The 17,405-nt window shown below is 43.5% G+C and overlaps 1 protein-coding gene across 1 annotated transcript in view; it reads right to left on the bottom strand.

The window, feature by feature from the left end:
* Nucleotides 1–17,405, bottom strand: part of prkar1b (protein kinase, cAMP-dependent, regulatory, type I, beta) — a 62,239-nt gene that overhangs the window by 15,225 nt on the left and 29,609 nt on the right. Inside the window, exons 5-7 of the mRNA XM_008283791.1 lie at nt 11,727–11,788; nt 7,911–7,957; nt 4,166–4,324 (exon numbers count right to left, since the gene is read on the bottom strand). Coding sequence (XP_008282013.1) covers nt 4,166–4,324; nt 7,911–7,957; nt 11,727–11,788 — 268 coding nt within the window. The remainder of the gene's footprint in view (nt 1–4,165; nt 4,325–7,910; nt 7,958–11,726; nt 11,789–17,405) is intronic.

The following is a 17,405-nucleotide window of genomic DNA, read 5'->3' as shown; positions in this document are numbered from 1 at the left end:
GATGATCTGTGATTAATAGATCATCGTTCGTGGGGTCGTGCCTTTCGGAGGTGTGCATGGGATGTGCGGTGATGTTTATGGCATGTACATGTCTGTGTGTGTGGCCCACCCCACCCACCAGGCAGGGGACTTTCCCCTCTCTGCCTCTGCCATGAAAATCAGGTGCTTCCTGACAAGTCTAGACCCAGAGGACCCCTTCGCGAACTGCATTTCTCCTCCGCTGCACAGAACCACTCAGAGGGAGCACAAAGAGAGAAAAAGAGAGTGAGGAGAGATGATCTTGTCCGCCCTGTGTCTGCCTTTGCATATGGAAATGATATATTGAAGCTTGGGGTGTCTTTAGTGCATAAGTGCCCGAGTCTCGCTGCTGCCTCTAATTTCATATAATTTCACATTTTGTCTTAAAAGGGGAGAAAACGTTCCCAAGTGATTCAACGTCAAGCTCAAAATCGTAAACAACTTGATTAAAGGAATTCTAGCCCGCATTGCCTCCCTCCTGGATAAATGATTCGAGCGTGTGTGTGTGTGTGTGTGTGTGTGTGCGTATGTGTGTGTGTATGTGTGTGTGTGCGTATGTGTGTGTGCAGGCAGAGCATGAAGTCTGTTTTTAGTTCTGCCACTTATGTTTCACTGCTGTCTCTGCAGAGACAAAACTTGCTCGTTAAGCAAGCAAATACAAACACTCACACATGTATACTCTAACACACACACACACACTCCACTTTCCTAAAAGATGTTGTGTTGGTCTCCTGATTTAATAGCTTCCCCATAGAGCTCCTTGGCCGGCCTCGCTCAGCTTAAAGGCTTACCATGCGTACATAACACTACATTATACAGTAGGACTGATTTATGTGACTGCAGTAGGTGGGCCAGCGTATTGTGAGCAACCAAAGGGCTCACTGGGGCAGAGAGGGATGAAAGCGATACTTTTCTGAATTTCTGATTCAAAAAAATTCAAATTATCACTTATTTTGTTGGCGAACATCTTTCTTCTCTTTGCATTCTGTTTTATCTCGTTGCTGTCGACTTGGGAGGGCCTGAGCACATGATTCATGCATAAAACTGTCCCGTTGGCCCTAATGTGTTCGCTCCTCCCGTGGTTAAAGATGAACCAGCCTCTGTGTCTGTTGCCGTCTTTGAGGTAGAATCATCAAAGAGCTGAGGTGTGGAGCGAAGCCAGACTAAACCCACTGTACCTCACGCCTCATCTACATCACCTTTATCTCCGTCCAACATGACACATGCACACCCTCCCTGCATCCCTCCTCATCTCTCGGTATAATTTCTCCTTGCTTCCTTTGGTCTCGCGTCCTGTTTGTTGACAGTGGTCCATCAGTTTGTAAATGGCTTTGTCTGTAGCTGTGCTGTTTAAATACCAAGATGACACAACAAGGTGGGTATTGTATGACTGGCGACAACACAATGAAGAGAGTGTGTTTATCACACAGAATGGCATTACACTGTTTACTCAGCGTACTTGTGGATAAGGAGGGTGGTGGATGTGGTGGAGTGTGAAGGGGCGCCTCGGCTTTCCCCGATAAGATCACTGACATGATCCACATTGTACATAAAGTGTGTCATCAGCACACTCATTGGCTGAAATTGGTTCAAGACCCATTTTGATAATTCTGATAATGCAATGTGTGTGTGTGTGTGTGTGTGTGTGTAATTCTTTGTCATTGTGTGTGGAGTACAGCGAAGGGAGAATAATCTAATCAAAACTCTGCCGGGGCTCATGAAATCCTGTGGATGCTCTTGAATGGATCTACTCACATAATCAAATAACCTGTTTATTGATTAACGGATTACTCAGTTGTCTAGAAAACTGGTTTCAAGAGCTCACATATCTTGCCAAGAGTCGTCAAAAGACATTCAATTTATTTAGAAAGAAGAGGAAACGGCTTAAACCAGAAACCATTTTGTGTGTTTAAATCACTGAAATTATTACAGTGTCACAAAATCAGAATTTTCTGGCAAGTCGAATCCATGAGTTTTATGTTACACTAAACTGCCACAATGATTTGTGAACTTCACCCAGATCAGCTGAAAGGATTTTACTTTTTTTTTGTATTAACACTCAATATGCATCAAAACCAACTTTTATGCGACAAGCAAAAGTTGATAAAGTTGCTCAAATATATCAGCTTCTTGAAACAGGAGTTAATTAGAGTCTGTAAATGTGAAACTATTTAAAACACACTTAATCATTTTACAGTTTGGCGACCCAGCGGAGCAGCAGTACAGGAGAGCAGATGGGAAAACAATGAAAATGATGGCAGCGGCAACACACACCTTCTGAGCTGCTGACTAACTAGCTGCAGACACAGGCGCTCAACATAATTCTTACTGGGAAACACACCACGCACACATATTTACACACACACACACACACAGAATGCTCATTGTGCTGGCCTAAGACGCTGCCAGAATACCACACTTTGTAAAAACAGCTTTACAAATCATTGACAGCAATAATTAACTACAGGTTCACATAATTGAATTCTGTTTCACCCCGTCTCCCCTCCTGCTGCTGCTGCTGCAGGAATGAAAGCTGCAGAGAGAGAATCCTCTCAAAGAAAGGTTACCAGGGCAAACTTTGCCCCCAGTTTAACTATGTGCTTAAGAGGTGACATGAGTGCTGGGCAGGCCAGTGCCAACTTTGCACTGAGCTGAAAGGTCCAAAAACAGAGCCTTCCCATCGCTGTTGGCTCTGTTTGAACGTAATTTTTACCGCTGGCGCTGGTGAAGGCTTTAGACGCACACAGGAGTCTGAAAGGTTAATTAGAGCCTATCTAATTTATTTGGATTAAGGTGTGAGGGACATCTGAGGAAGTATTTAGCCTGAAAAGGAGTCTCACACAATAATTAGTCATTCTAACAGCACGTAAAATGTGTGAGCGAGTATGACAGCTCGGGCAGAGCACCTTGTGTTTCCAGTTTAAACATTTAGACATTCCTGCTAGATAAGCTCCTGGAGCGGAAAGTGTGTGTACAGGCATTAGAATCGACCCTTTCTGTCCTCTACAGGCCTCCCTCACTGCACTCCTCTTTTACTTTTATGCTTTTTGTCATGTAGGAAGAAAGCTGGAGAGGCATTAAAATGGGAGGATAACCTCCTCTGTGTGTGTGTGTGTGTGTGAGTGTATTTGGAGTATAAAAATGAAAGCGACTGTTTGAAGTGTTTAAGGAGTCTTAAGTGGTTGAGTGGGAGAAAACATTGCAAGAGAAAGACCATGAGTGATGAGTGTAGAGTCGACTCCGGTTCATTTTTACTGTATTTCTGTATTGCATCACAGTGCGGCTGATACTGGTGTGTCTGCTCAAGGTTTAACGTCTTCCATTTTACCATGCAAAATGTAAGCGTTTTTTAAAAAATGGAGCATAGTTTCTGCTGAATAATGGGAAGAGTAAAGAGTTTGATCGTAACCAGACCGTTTCATCGTGAGGAGATAAGTAGCAGAGTGTGATGCAGAGGTCAGAAGAAAATATTGTAAGAAAATGTCATACTTTAAGTAACAACTTCTACAGACGTTTAACACTTGTGTTTACTAGTAAAAAAACAAAATAAAAAATGCAGTGACATATGCCTTTAGTTATACAACACAAAGGAATTAAATCCCACAAACACAGGTTGTTCCAACGTGGTGTTCCAGCTTTAGATAGAAAAAAGGAGACGGCTGCAGCTCTCATTCCCTGTAGGTGGCATGCGTTCTAAAATTGCAGCTACTTTCTTTGCCTGTTGGTGGCGACACTGAGCCCTGCCAATAATTTTCCCTCCTATTTGTGTCGAAGGAGGCAGATGTTAAGCCATAAGACGAAGAACGCATAATGCTTGTGTGGGTTACAGCATCCTGCACCCTGTAATCGTTTACACACATCCTTTACCTCTAAGACATCGAACAGCAACGAAATGTTACGTCCATCTGATTTAAATTGCTTAATAATGTGTTGTCTGATGAACTTCATGAAGCCAAAATGGGCTGGTCTCACTATAAAGTTGGTCTTAATGCTATTAGGCGTTGATGGAGATTTGGTCTTTTCCTCTTCCTCGTGGACCTTCAAAGTTGGTGCCTCGCTGTCCAACCAGGTAGCGACCGAATGATTATTGTTTGTCTGCTTGTTGTTACTACCGAGGGAACGCGAGTCGGTGTGTTGAAGTTCGTACCATGAGGATGCGCCGGTAGCTGTCTCGGTCGATGCCCCACAGTTTGAGATCAGTCTTGGCCTTGACGGTGGCAGCTCTGGGAGTCCCATAGATCAGGGCCAGCTCTCCAAAACTACCTCCTTCCCCGATGCTGGTCACCCACTCGCCATTCACATACACCTGCAGACAGAACAGAAAAACAGAGTGATGGAGAGGGTCTGTGTGAACAATATCAGCTTCTCCACCTGGTATGAGACACCTTCTCCAACCCTCGTCCTCCCTCCTCTTCTCCTCCTCCCCAGTTTCCGTGCTGTTTGATATGCTCACTAGGTTTGTCCCTAAGTATTTGATCTCCACTAAGCCCTCAGATGAGACCCTCTAAAAGGCCCTCTATCCCTCCTATCTCTCCATCAATCCCTTTGATTTCCTTTGTCTTGTCTTGTCTTTCCTGTGATTTGGGAGTGATGGAGGTCAGAAGGCTGTGGAGGACTTTGTTGGTCTATTCTCACATCTGAAACACACACACACTTACATGCACACACATGCACAGCTCTATTTAGGCCAGCCACTATAGCTCCACAGACAATACAACCTCAGTTAGGCTCATTGAGGCCGTCTCTGGGGCCGTTACGGTTTCACCTGTCGACACACTATCCGCTATCTTGTTGACTTAATAACACAGAGAGAAAAGAGAGAGAGAGAGGGAAGGAGGGAGAAAGGGTTTATCCCTCCGGTGGCTCAATTGCCAGAATTGTTGCGAGCCATTATTCTGGTTCAGAGTAGAACACAGTGGACTCATCCTTCACCATAAACTGGAGGAGCGTCAAAGAGACGCAGAGTGCTGGCTACGGCTAGCCAAGAAAGAAGAGCAATTATATGAAAGCTGTAAAGGTGTTACATCAGAGCATACAGGTAGTAGTATATTTTTACAGATTCCCAGTCCAGTCCACAGGTATCTCCTGACCTGCAGGTCTTTGTTCAGTCTTCCCTGCTGTTCATGTGATCCCAAATCACTTTCATGCATTTCAAGTGAACCTGAGCAAGAGCAAAGCCTGCAGAAAAGGTGCCCCCTCAGGCCTGACAACTATTATCCTATACGGAAAAAAAACCAACGACACATGATGCCTTGCAGCTGTCCCAGGGATTTCAATATGTAAACATCGACATAAACTGCGCGTGCCTGGTGTTAATTAAGAAGCAACAAATGCATAGTGCTGGAAAGTGGATGAGCAGGCAGCGTATTTGTGTTTGTGGTTACTCAGAGTTTGTTTCTCTGGCTTTCTCTGTGGTCTGTCTGTGAGACGGAGGGCCTGTCTCTCTCTGTTGCCTATTTGGCAGAGATCTTAAGACTTTTGCTCACAAATTCCTAGATATCTGTGATTTCAAGACTTTCAAAATTTTATTACAAACAGCATTTTTTTTTTTTTTTTAGTCCAACAAGATCAATGAAATGGAAGCTTTAATTTCTTCCATGAGCACCTATTTAAATACAGGCTAATGTGTGAGTGAGTAAATGTGAGTGCAGACTTGGAGGGGTGTTTACATTAGTGGCAGAAGTTGTCAGCTTTCACGCAGTTTATGAGATGCTGGCAGATTTACACCCCTATCTAATGAGAGACACCTCCACACTTTAATAACCCCGGCACTGATCTTGAAGTAGTTTAGTGCTTGGGCTGCGGCCGGGAGGCAGCAGCTGTCTGCAGAGGCTGAGGGGTGGTTGGCGGGGTGAGGCGAAGGAGACACAGATGAGCATGGTGTTCGGGTAGGGGTGAGCTGGAGGATAGGAGTCTTCCCACAATTTGTGTGCATGATGACAGGGTTCTGGCTGTGGGAGCAGATTCACTGGTGAACATACCATCTCCAGTTTAACACGCTGGAGGAACAATAAAGACAGAAAGCGACGCTGCGGCTGCAGGGCTTAGCAAGAGCAGCGTTATGGAAATCTTAAGAAAGAAAATATAAATTATCAGTCTGGGACATGCTGCGACTGCAAGCAACAGAAACTACTCTGGTCTGAGCAAAGGGTACGCAGCTTAGAGAGCATTTCAATGACCAGCTGGCAAAAGAACAAGCTGCGTCTTACCAACACGACCAAGTAATTTCAACACACTAACTGACAAAAACTCAGACTGTAAGATTGGCAGTGAAAACAAAAACATCTTTTCAACTCAGAAGTCACTGTCGTGAGTCTAAGATGATCCTGCACTGAATATCAGATGTTTCACAAAACTATGTCATATCTAATAACTTGTTTAACTATACACTAAATTGTATAATTCATCCCACATCCACCCCACCGGTCGAGGCAGATGGCCGTCCCTCCCTGAGCCTGGTTCTGTCGGAGATGTTTTTGGTTCCTTCCCACTGTTGCAGACTGCTTGCGGACTGCTGAAGCTTATAGGGAATCCAAATGTTTTGGATTGTTGGGTGTTTCTGCCTTTGTTAAGCGCTATGAGATGACTTGTTGTTGTAAATATGCGCTATACAAATAAAATTGAATTGAATTGAATAAAAGAGAGAGGAGAAGCAAAGACAAACTGGACTTATTGCCCTGCTGGCTGCTGGAAAAGCTGAAGTTTACATCCATGTCTGTCCAGACTTGACCTCTGGCTTCATCATTTTATCCTATAAAACATTGATTTGTGTCATCATTAGCACATGAATTCTTGAGTTACTGCCAAAAATCTTCAGTGACCTTTGACAGCAAAAAAGTTTATTCTTGAGTCAAAGTGGGTTTTTGTGCCAAATGTAATAAAATTCCTTTCAAGCGTTTTGATTTGTCATATATACAATCCTGGGACGGACACGAGGTCACAGAGGCCTCGGCTTCCGACCACCACAATCTAATAACTTAATCCTCGGATCTTTTTAAAAACTTCCCAAACTTAAAAACATAACGGGTGTAACTGGTGCTGAGACAAATCATTCAAACTTTATTCCAGTGAACAGGCAATGTTTCTTCAGGCCAAATCAATATTTGGCTTTACTGGGTGTTTGTCACGCTTGATGAAGTTAAAAAGTGTTTCGCAGCCATAACAGAGTTTGCAGATATTCTCACTTCTTCCTTTCCTGAATTCTCTATGAAGAAAACAGAATCTAGAAACAGGTCCAGTTTCTTATCCAGTCACATTTAATAAGGCACTAACAGAAACAACGCAGGTCAACACAGTTCGGCGTCGTTCTCTCAGTGCACCATCTCACTACTTCTATGCTTCCTTTTTCTGGTTAGGCGGGTCAACGCTATTGGCAGGCTCAGCCAAGCTCGCCAACTGGCTTCTCTCCTCTTACCCACCGTCTCAGCCCTCACTGCTGTAAGCTGATAAGGTCACTTCCTGTTTAACTTTCCATCAGCTCCTGTTTTATCTCTCCACTTAACTCTATCGCTCTGTGTTAGGCTCGCAAAGACAAAAGATGTTCTCAGTTCGGGTGCCTTCACAGTGCGTTCGTACTCTATAGTGCCATGTTCAGATTGTCATCGGAGTGGAACTGAACTTTGAAGAGAAGAAAACATGGGGGCAAACCTACAACCTGCCCATTGTTAGAGGGAAATACTCTCAACATGAGAGGAGAAGGCTGGGTTTTCCACTGACTCACCATCCTTCTTATAGACTAGCCCTAAAAAAACTAATACTGACATTCTGTGCACTAGACTACTTAATTTTAGGGATATGTGGCTAAGATGTGTTTCATTTATAGCTGGATAAATTCCTCTAAGAATAAAGGCTTTGTGTTTGTGTGTGCTTGTGTCTCCGTGGCAGCCACTTACGTCCACTTCACCTTGGTCAATCACATAGAAGTTGTCTCCCTCATCACCTGGAGAGAAGAGAGGAGGAGGAGAAGCACAGGAGTTTGTGAGAAGCAGAAAAAAACAACAAAATCGACTGGAAAGCTCACTTTTCCCAATTACCTTCACCAGCTGCATAAGTTCTTTAAGTTTTCTTTTAAATAAACAAAAGTTACATTCAGCGTTAATCACCCAAATGCACTGTTTATACCCTCAAGCTCCTATAAACCGGTTGCTCCTTAAAAACACTGTGTTGTTTACGTTCATGTTAACTAGAAAGTCTCGCCTCCACCTGCAGATCAGTGGAAGAGTGTGACAGCATTTACGGCGTAATTAAACAGAAACCGTTCAGTTTCTTGTCTTGCAGTTTGGGCCTTGAAGCTTCGGGGCACACCCAGCGTCTAAAGTGCCACTGCCTCCTCCAGAACGCATATTTCCAAGCGCCTGCCAATATCTTTATGAAATAGGGCTCCCACCAGCACAACGTTGCAGCAACAACTGGATTCATTACTGCGTGGCTTAATAGTGGAAACTCTGAAGCAGAAGTGCCTCAGCTCGCAGAACTACAACACCTCAGTATGCTGGAGAGAACAGAGAGATCCGTGATGCAGCATAGAAGCTACAGAAATCAACTTCATTTGTTCTGTTTTAAATATTGATGCGATGTATTTGCAAGACTCAGACCTCTGACTGTCGTCTAGTCTGCTCACTGGATCTCTATTGTGTCGCTGCTGGACTTCCGAAGTGAACTATAACCCTGGAGGCGAGTCGTGGGATCTTGTGGTTGATGTCTGTTAAAAGCATCTAGTCTGGAGATAAGGCTGAAAAATGGCAAGTGTTCCTTTAATTATGCTATCCATTACATAGGGCTCAGGGGAAATCATTAAAACGGACTGACAGCCACGTACATGAGCACCGCGGATCTCTCCCTGCAGCTACCTCTCTGATATAAATGCATCTCCATTCACAAGCACAAGTGGGTAATGATACATGAGTATAGGTGACACAAGTATGCGTTTCGTAGCTACCAAGCGAGGGTGTGTACGACAGCGTGTGCATACGTGCATTTTTGCTGTGTATGTTCACCTGAGGAGTTGAAAGGCTGAGAGCGGCCTGTGAGTAAAGTTCACCGGAGTTCACACGGCTAATTAATGCTGAGCGGAGAGGGCTCGTTAATCATAGAGCTCTATTTGTCACACAAAATGCTGCTTGTATGTCTGAAGGTGGAGACCCCAGAGACACACACACACACACACATATATATACGTACATAAACGCACAACCTGCTTCAACCTGGCCTCCTGCTATCGGCCTCTCTCTCTCTCTTTCATCTCATCTACCGCTCTGTCACTTCCCTCTCGCTGTGTCTTTCTTTTCTTCTACTCTTCCTGTCTTTTATCACTTCGGTACCCAGGTCCTTTGTTTTGCGCCCTTCCAGTCCTTCTGCGCCTCAGAGTGCTGGCAAATATTTGACCAGGACGTGCACACGCGTACTCGTGCACGCTGCAGTACCCTGTGTGGCCTTGTTTCAACACGAGCTAATTGTCACCGTTAAGGCTGCTCACAAGCAGAACACGGCTTGTTTTCTACCCACAATGCCGGAGCAGCATGATGGGCTGTTTCGTTTCATTTATTCATTTTATTCCTTATTACTCTTTAGTTATTTACTCATTTATACATTGTATTTATGTACTCTTCCTGTCATCTACTTTCTTTTATTTCACGTCTTCTTTAAATCGTTAAAGACTCCCGTTACACTAGCTCTGTGCAACATCATTACACGTGCAGTTTTCAGTTTCATGTGCAAGACTTCTAATCCGTGAGCAATATTGTCTCGTAAACCACTTTATTACTCTGGTTCAGGCAAATTTATGTCTCCTTTCCACAGTACTTTTTATTTGCATAGCACTTTCACACTTTTCTTTACATATAATATATTATTTTGAATTTGTTAGATTTCTATAATAATTGCCTGTCTCGTCGTTGTTGAGTACCACAGCTTCATTCACCGTGTCAAATTCCTCATCTGGCAATAAAATCTATTCTATATTTTTTCTTACTCCGATACGGCACTTTTGGTTCTTTTATTATTTTTATCTGGTGTTGTTGTATTGATTCATTTTATAAATCTTTAACTCTATTTCTCCACTGTTGCTTTCTGAGTATCCTTCTTTTATTTCTTGGCCTGTCTATAAAGCATTTTGTAAACTCTGTTTTTCTACATAAACATACCTATTATCATTATTAATATCACCCACCTCAATTAATTTGAATATTTTCCAATAACATAACCGTTTCCTGTTACCAAACATCCAGTGGCTTCTAACAGTAAACTTGGATCCGTGTCAGAAACAGCAGGTGAAATTAACAATGGGACACAATTAAAATACCTCCATGCTGCATTTTGCATGTAATGATAGAGTAAATCCCACCCTTTGTTTAAATACCACTCGAGCCTCGCAGTCGATAACTCCTAGCTGTGTCTAAATAGTGTGTGAGTAGCCGGTAGCAAGGTTGGCTTCTTGAAGCTGTACAGTAGTCCAGACGTTAGCCATGACATCAGCGCTGTATGTCGTGTATACCACACTCCATGGTGTATATAACAATGGACTGTCTGGAACCGGGGGCCCTGCAGAGCTAGCTAGACTTATTATCACCAAATTAGGACTGATATACTCCTGGATGCTGTCTTAAGAGTAGGTGGGAGACTCTGAAGTGTCCAAGCAGCGACAGATTTCCCTCTCCTACTGTGTGTTTGTAAGGCATGCTCTACCACTGTAAACTATGTGATTTTGTGCAGGTGTGAACATAGCATTATCTGAAAGCGGGAATTTGTCTGTGAGAATGTGTGTTTTCGGTCTTTTAAATATGTGATTAAATGCGTCTGTGTCTGTGTTTGATAGGAGATGGAGAAGGAGGAGGGGGGGGCTCTGGAAAAATACAGCCTGGCCCTGCTGGCCTGCGTTCCTTCAAAGTCCAGAGATGTCTGGAGTGAAGGTTTTGATGACTGCAGTTAGGCGGAGGAGAGGGACCTGACATCTGGTGCACGCTGAGGAAATGTGTGAGCAGCAAGAGGAGGATGGGAGGCAACAAAAGAAACATGATTATTGGTGGCAGTGCAGTAGATGTATGAAGGGAATCAGTGGCATCTTAATTGCTGCCTTTCCTTTTAATACACAGTGCTTAGCGAATTTATTAGACCACCACCCAGTGTAGGGTTTATGCCACAGCTGCTCTAAATTAAACAGCATTGGCAATGACCAAAATCATATTGTATGATTCTGTAATGGCTAATACATCATTTAGTGCTAAAATATAATTATTATTGTTATTAATGAATTTTCACTGTTATACAAAAACAAAAAAACAAAAAAAAATCTTGATTAAGATGTCAAATTATAGTTATTTACTTGCATTCCTGAACAGAAGAATTAGTTTCAGTGGTTGATTAAGTTGCTTGCTTGCTCTAATTTGGGTATAAAAAGATGAGTTCAGTTTAAAATTCCTCATTTCTGCTCAAAATGGTAAAGTGTGGAGAGCTGATTAAAACACTTCATGATGCTGCTCAACAAGGGAGACAGATGGTCTGATAAATTTGTTAAACACTGTAAATTTTCAACATCAGTCTTTAGTGTTTATTATTTAACCGTAAATTCACTTTTCTCACCTTGGACTTTATGTATTCATTGATTCTGTGGTTTTGAGGTTGTTGTCTGCTAAATCATTTGTTGCTCCTACATTGAAGCATCTAAACACGCGTGTAATTTCCTCTACAGGTCACACAGTATTTATACAAACCTTGCTGGATAACTGTTTCCCCTGCAATGTGGGTGACCGGGAACATGGCATCAAATATGTCACTGGAGGAGAGACAGACAGGAAACAGAACACAGGAAGGAGGAGAGAAGGAGGACACAGTTATTAGCCACATACTTGCTATTATGGTGCATTATCCCACCGTTTTTCTAAACTGTTTGCTTAATCTCATCCACAAACACACGGGACAAAGACTGCTGCGTGCCTCAGCAGCATTATGGAGAAGACTGCAACTATCATCACTGTGTCAACAGGCAGCGAAGGCCAAAGACACAGAAAACACAACTGATTTCTTCATTATCATCCACATCCAGCCAAACACCCACTATCCCGGGAGATCCATCACAAAGAGCGCGTCAGTAAGAATACGCACGGTTTAGTCCAACAAACCCACCACAGCCAGTTAGTTCATCATCAGGCTTCACAGTATTTATGTTGCTACCCTTTTCTGACACCGGCATCACTGCTCCTCTACTTCTACTGGGGTTCTGACTAAACCTTGTGTATATTTTGTTAAATACGAGTTCCAAACATGTGAAAAAAACATCTCCAGCTACTTATTCTGAACCCTTACATGCTACGGGTTCTGCGCATCGGCTTAAACACGATCAAAGCCTGCGTCTGTGTGCGCTGAGGAAACAAACTAAATGACGGCTGTGGCCGAGCAGCACATTTCTGTTTCCGCCCAGCAGGGAAAGCGCCTGGTGGACTGTTGCTAATCGGGCTGTTTAAATGCATGAAGCCTCAGAAGATTAGAGTTCCACTATTGGGATGTGTCGGGACAAGAAAAAGCTAAGTATCCTTCCTCTCCTGCTCTCTGCCCGTCTCACACCTTCGGGGTATATTTATCTATCTAATCAGCTGCATACCTCCCGTCTTATAGAGAAATATAGAAAAAACAATAAAAGAGGGTCACGCATATCAAAGACATACAAGACCTGCTGAGTGAATGTGGGGCAAGTCTGGGCCCATTCTCAGTTCTGCTTGTGTGTGTTACCGACTGTGTGTATTTGAGCCAGTCTGTCTGCATCTGAGTACATATTGCCTATGAAAACACACAGGTTTGTACAAAATAATGTGTGGGTGTCAAATAAGTGTGTGCTCCTGAACAGCCCACTAGACTGCGCAGCACTTAGAAATGAAAAGGCCAAACACAACTTGCAGCAAACTACAGACGTTGAAGTGCTGCCTTTTCATGAACCTCTCCAGTAAAAAGAAAAAAAAAAAAACTGTAGGTCAACAGATGTTAGCGAGAGATCTGAAGATGTTATTGAGTGGTTTGGAGGTGAACGGACCCTGCTGGTATTTGTTTATGTGACACTGAATAAAAAGCAGACTTAAGAAGGTGGATTTGGGCCAAGTACACCCACAGGTAGGCCCTGTGCAGTGCAGCTGGCCACTGACTCAGGCATCTGAAAAACACGCAGCACAGACACGCACACATGTACAAAAAACACCCTTTGAAGTGTACGCGAGCTAAAAGGTGCACAGTGCACACTCGCATGTCTCACAACATACTCATGCACAGGCATTCCTGATGAAAACTTGCACTCTCCATGCGACGTGACACGCAAACTCAAACACTTTGATGCCGATTAGTCAGAGCAACATCTGCAGAAGTGCCCTCGACTCTCCTCACATCTGTGACCACCTGCGCCTGGCATGGTCTCTGTTTGTTCAGGAAGCCGTGGAGCAGTTGGTTTCAGGTCACGTATAACTAATAACGTGTGGTTTATGAAAAGAATTATCCCAGAAAAAACACAGAGCGCAGCAGTGTAAGACCACGCTAAAAGGCATTAACTGAAAAAATCAAACTCACATGGGAAAATCAGTGCTTACAAGTCAAAACCTTGTTATGTTTTGACAAAGCCATGCACGCAAATGAGCAGAAACCAGGAGTGACGAGCTCCTCAGGATGGTTTGAGAGACTACACTTTGGTATGTGCCCTATGGCGGCGGTGATGACGGTGACACATCACACAGCGAGGTCGAATGCTAAAGTCTGGGCTGCATATAATAGTCATAGCAGGACGATCAAAGACGAGCAAACCTGCGTTCAGGTAATTACACTTGACCACCTCTCTCTTTTCATGGCCGCCTCTCTCCATCCACTCAGTGAATGCATCGCTGAGCACCACAAAGGTACTTACGCAGGTAATTACTTCCCCTTGTGTCTACCTGTCTCTCTTTCTTTATCCCCAACTTCCTCCACGGCTGTCTGTTCTCCATCACTTTTTCTCTTCCTCTCCCTTCTCAATTACCTCTTTCTTCCCTCTAATTCTCCGACTGCCCCACCTATTTCGCCCATCTCCCGGTCTATCGCCCCGTCTCCAAGTGTCCCCCAGCGAAGTGATTAATCTTGTCCTTTCCGCTACCTGTAGCCCCTCTGACCTTATGAAAAGCCAGGGCATCCCCACCAACAATGGATGTGCTGTTCTGACAGACACAGATAGAAACAGAAGCAGGTAGAGACCCTGCAGACTGTGAGGGGGGCAAAGAAGTTCACCTCCACCCTCAGGAGCAAGATGAAGCTTCTGTCGTGGTTGAGATACGTCACTGCAAGACGTGTGTTTAAATACACACATTCTATCACTCATTAACATACATCCATGATAGAATGTAGATAGAAAATAGGCATGTATGCTGGAACACAAAAAACAGCAAAATGTGGCCATGTACCAACCCCACTTCAACTACCTTCATACTATGATTTCTAGAATCTGTGCACACACTTCAGTCGCTGTCCAGCTTGGATCACACAGACCCAGACATGCCATTGCCTGTCTATGTCATTGATTATTGTGTTACATAGAGATGATAATAACCAGAGCCGGCTTTCACAATGCAGCAGTTTAAAATTCAACGTTGGGACTGATGGAGCTGAAATATGCAGTCACGGGTGGAACTAGCATTAAAATGGGTAACATTAGAAAGAAGACCTGCATTTCTGCACCTCTCTGCATTGCACCATGTTGTGGCCATCATGAAACCATTCTAAGAGGAAACCTCAACCTGTGCAATCCAGGAAATGTGTGCATCCTTGCATGTATGTGTGCATTTATGTGAATGAAAGGAAAAGTTTATGTGCTCCTTCACTCTCCTTTTCGACACGTGCCCACAACTCTGCAGCAACAGCCTCTTATTGTTCTCAAACACCCATTAAAAAGTGGTTAGCTTGGGGGATTTCAGTCATTAAAGAAATGAAATCAGGGCTGCTTGTTGTAGCTGGTTTGCTTGTTGTTCTTCCAGGTTGGCGGTTACGGCCTCCCTCTCTCACTTACTTCTTCTCTCCTTCTTAATCTCTGCTACAGCACAGCTGTTTATTTGTTCAGCAGCAGACATCTTATCTTTTACATTATAACATCAACACACAGCACTGCCATTATGCCATTAACACCAAAGGGCTCTTTAACAGCACGGCGTGCCGCCATGTCTTTGTGCTTCTTAATGGGCCGCAGAATGCTGAGTTACGCAAGTCCTCAATAGGGAGACCATCCAGAATGCTCACTGTGTCTGGGCAGAGAGATTTTGCAATATCCAAAATAATCAACAACTGCACCGCATACGGGAGCTTCCCAGCTCTCCAAGTTGTGTCTCAGCTTGGCAGCAATGTGCCACTGGTTTGGCTGGTACAGTGTTTATGTCATAAGTGCTTGAAGGACTAATTTTCACTACCACAGTTGATAGTAATTCAGAGTGTTGATTCTGGCAAATCAGAACAATAGTCTTTGTTTTGCAAGTCCAAATAATTCCATGATATAAGTAGTGGCCCAAGGGCACAACACAAAATGTAAACTCAGTTAGTAAAACATGTAAGTTTTGTGAGCTAACAAACACAGACAGGGCGAACCAATTTAAAACAGCTGCGAGAGGCAAGAAAAACGTTCCCCTTGTCTACATGATCGTTTGTACACATCTTACAGCCACCGAGGTGCACATGTAAAAACGCTGTGGGATGGAGATGTGGCCGACACTAGAGAAACCTGCTCAGGAGAACTTACGCTAAAAGCTCTCACAGAACTGCACAGATGCACGATGCACAGTCTCAACAACCTGACGCAACAGTCTGCTCTGAATAACTCGCAGTACCGTGCGCCGCTGTGATTAGTCAGCAGAATGTGTGAAGCACAAGCATGAGCATGTAAACATAAATTAGATTTTCACTCATAATTGTGGTAAACAGGATTATTTAGCCTGTTATCATAGTAACCTGGAAAGCAGCTTTATGAGGCTGGCTAAGTGGTGTACAGTTTAACGTCTGCTGTTTAAGCACGGCCAAAGTTACTCACATGGAACAACAAACTCACCTCACTGAGCTTAGCAGAGACACAATCATTTCACATTTGCACTTACATAAACATGTAAGCAAGCACACCACCCAACAGGCACCATGAGACAGCCAGCGAGAGAGAAAAAAAAGAAAGGGGGGAGGAATAATTATAAAGCAGCGAAACATCCAGGAAGGGTAGTTATGACATAAAAGCTCCTGGCATGTACTCTTATTCACACTGGAACCCCAGCAAAAGTTTAAAAAAAATACAAAAAACAACAATTAAAAAGGACCAGGTCACGCCAGCTGCTGTCCATTTCTCCACATCAGGATCTGAAGCAAACCCCCAGTAGTGTGTGTTGTGTTTTAGCTGGTCAACCCAAACCACAAAGTTCCTTTTTCTGACCACCAAATCATAACCATAGTCTATTTCAAAACTACAGCGCTCTCCTTGAGTAATGCAGCTGGGTGAGATAGGTCGAAACCCAACTGCTGCAGCCTTGATTTTAGCAGAAGCCAAAACAAGAGGCCATGTATAGCAATTGAAATATTTTATGCTTTTAGACTTTATGATTTGTTGACAGAGCATGTTTTATTAACTATACCGCTGACACATATGCTGAGAGAATAACTCCTGTTGATAGAGGATTTGCATTTAATAGTGTCTAAAAAGACAAATTTGTGATCATTTCTTAATCTGCATTAAGCTTTTGCACAAAATAAAGTCCAAATAAGTTGAAGGGGACACCCTGGAATACCATATTTCATTAGAATGTTCAGGACAGCAGTGGTTCTGAAGGTTGGTGGTGATGACCACGTAGGCAGCAGAAGAGAGAAGATGTGAAGGCTGGGCAAGGAGAAAGAGAAAGTTCAAAAAACTCAACAGTCCTTTTCCTTTTATTTGGTCCGACAAACGTCATAAACTCCAAAACACACCTGTCGATCTTTTACTTTGCCACGTCTGTTGAAGACTTTCTTAAACCCCTTCAGAATTTAAGAGGAATGAACTCGTCAAGATAGTTTTGTTTTAACTATCTTTACATTCACGGACGTCTGAAGAAGTTCGGTTACTGCGTGATTAAATTTTGGAAGTTGTATTTGAAACCAACAGAGGGCAGGGAGCACAGTGTGTTAAAACCACACACCTGGCTCTGGGGGTTTATAAGGGGTGTAAACGTGGGTGCATCCTGTTGCTTTAAAGTCAGACTTGTGTCTTGGTGAATGTGCACCGCAGGACCAAAGCACCTGAGGGCCGGAGCGCTCACGCTGGTGACCTGTAGACTTCTGCTTCAACCTGCTGAAGGAAACCGTCATTTACACGAACCGCAACGATCAGACCACCTGAGGAGAAGCAGAAAGTGTCTGGCAGGAAGAAGTTGGAAAGTCTGTAC

The sequence above is a fragment of the Stegastes partitus genome, unplaced genomic scaffold (assembly GCF_000690725.1).
Source record: "Stegastes partitus isolate 25-593 unplaced genomic scaffold, Stegastes_partitus-1.0.2 Scaffold327, whole genome shotgun sequence".
NCBI lineage: Eukaryota > Metazoa > Chordata > Actinopteri > Pomacentridae > Stegastes > Stegastes partitus.
This window is presented reverse-complemented; position numbering and strand designations above follow the sequence as displayed.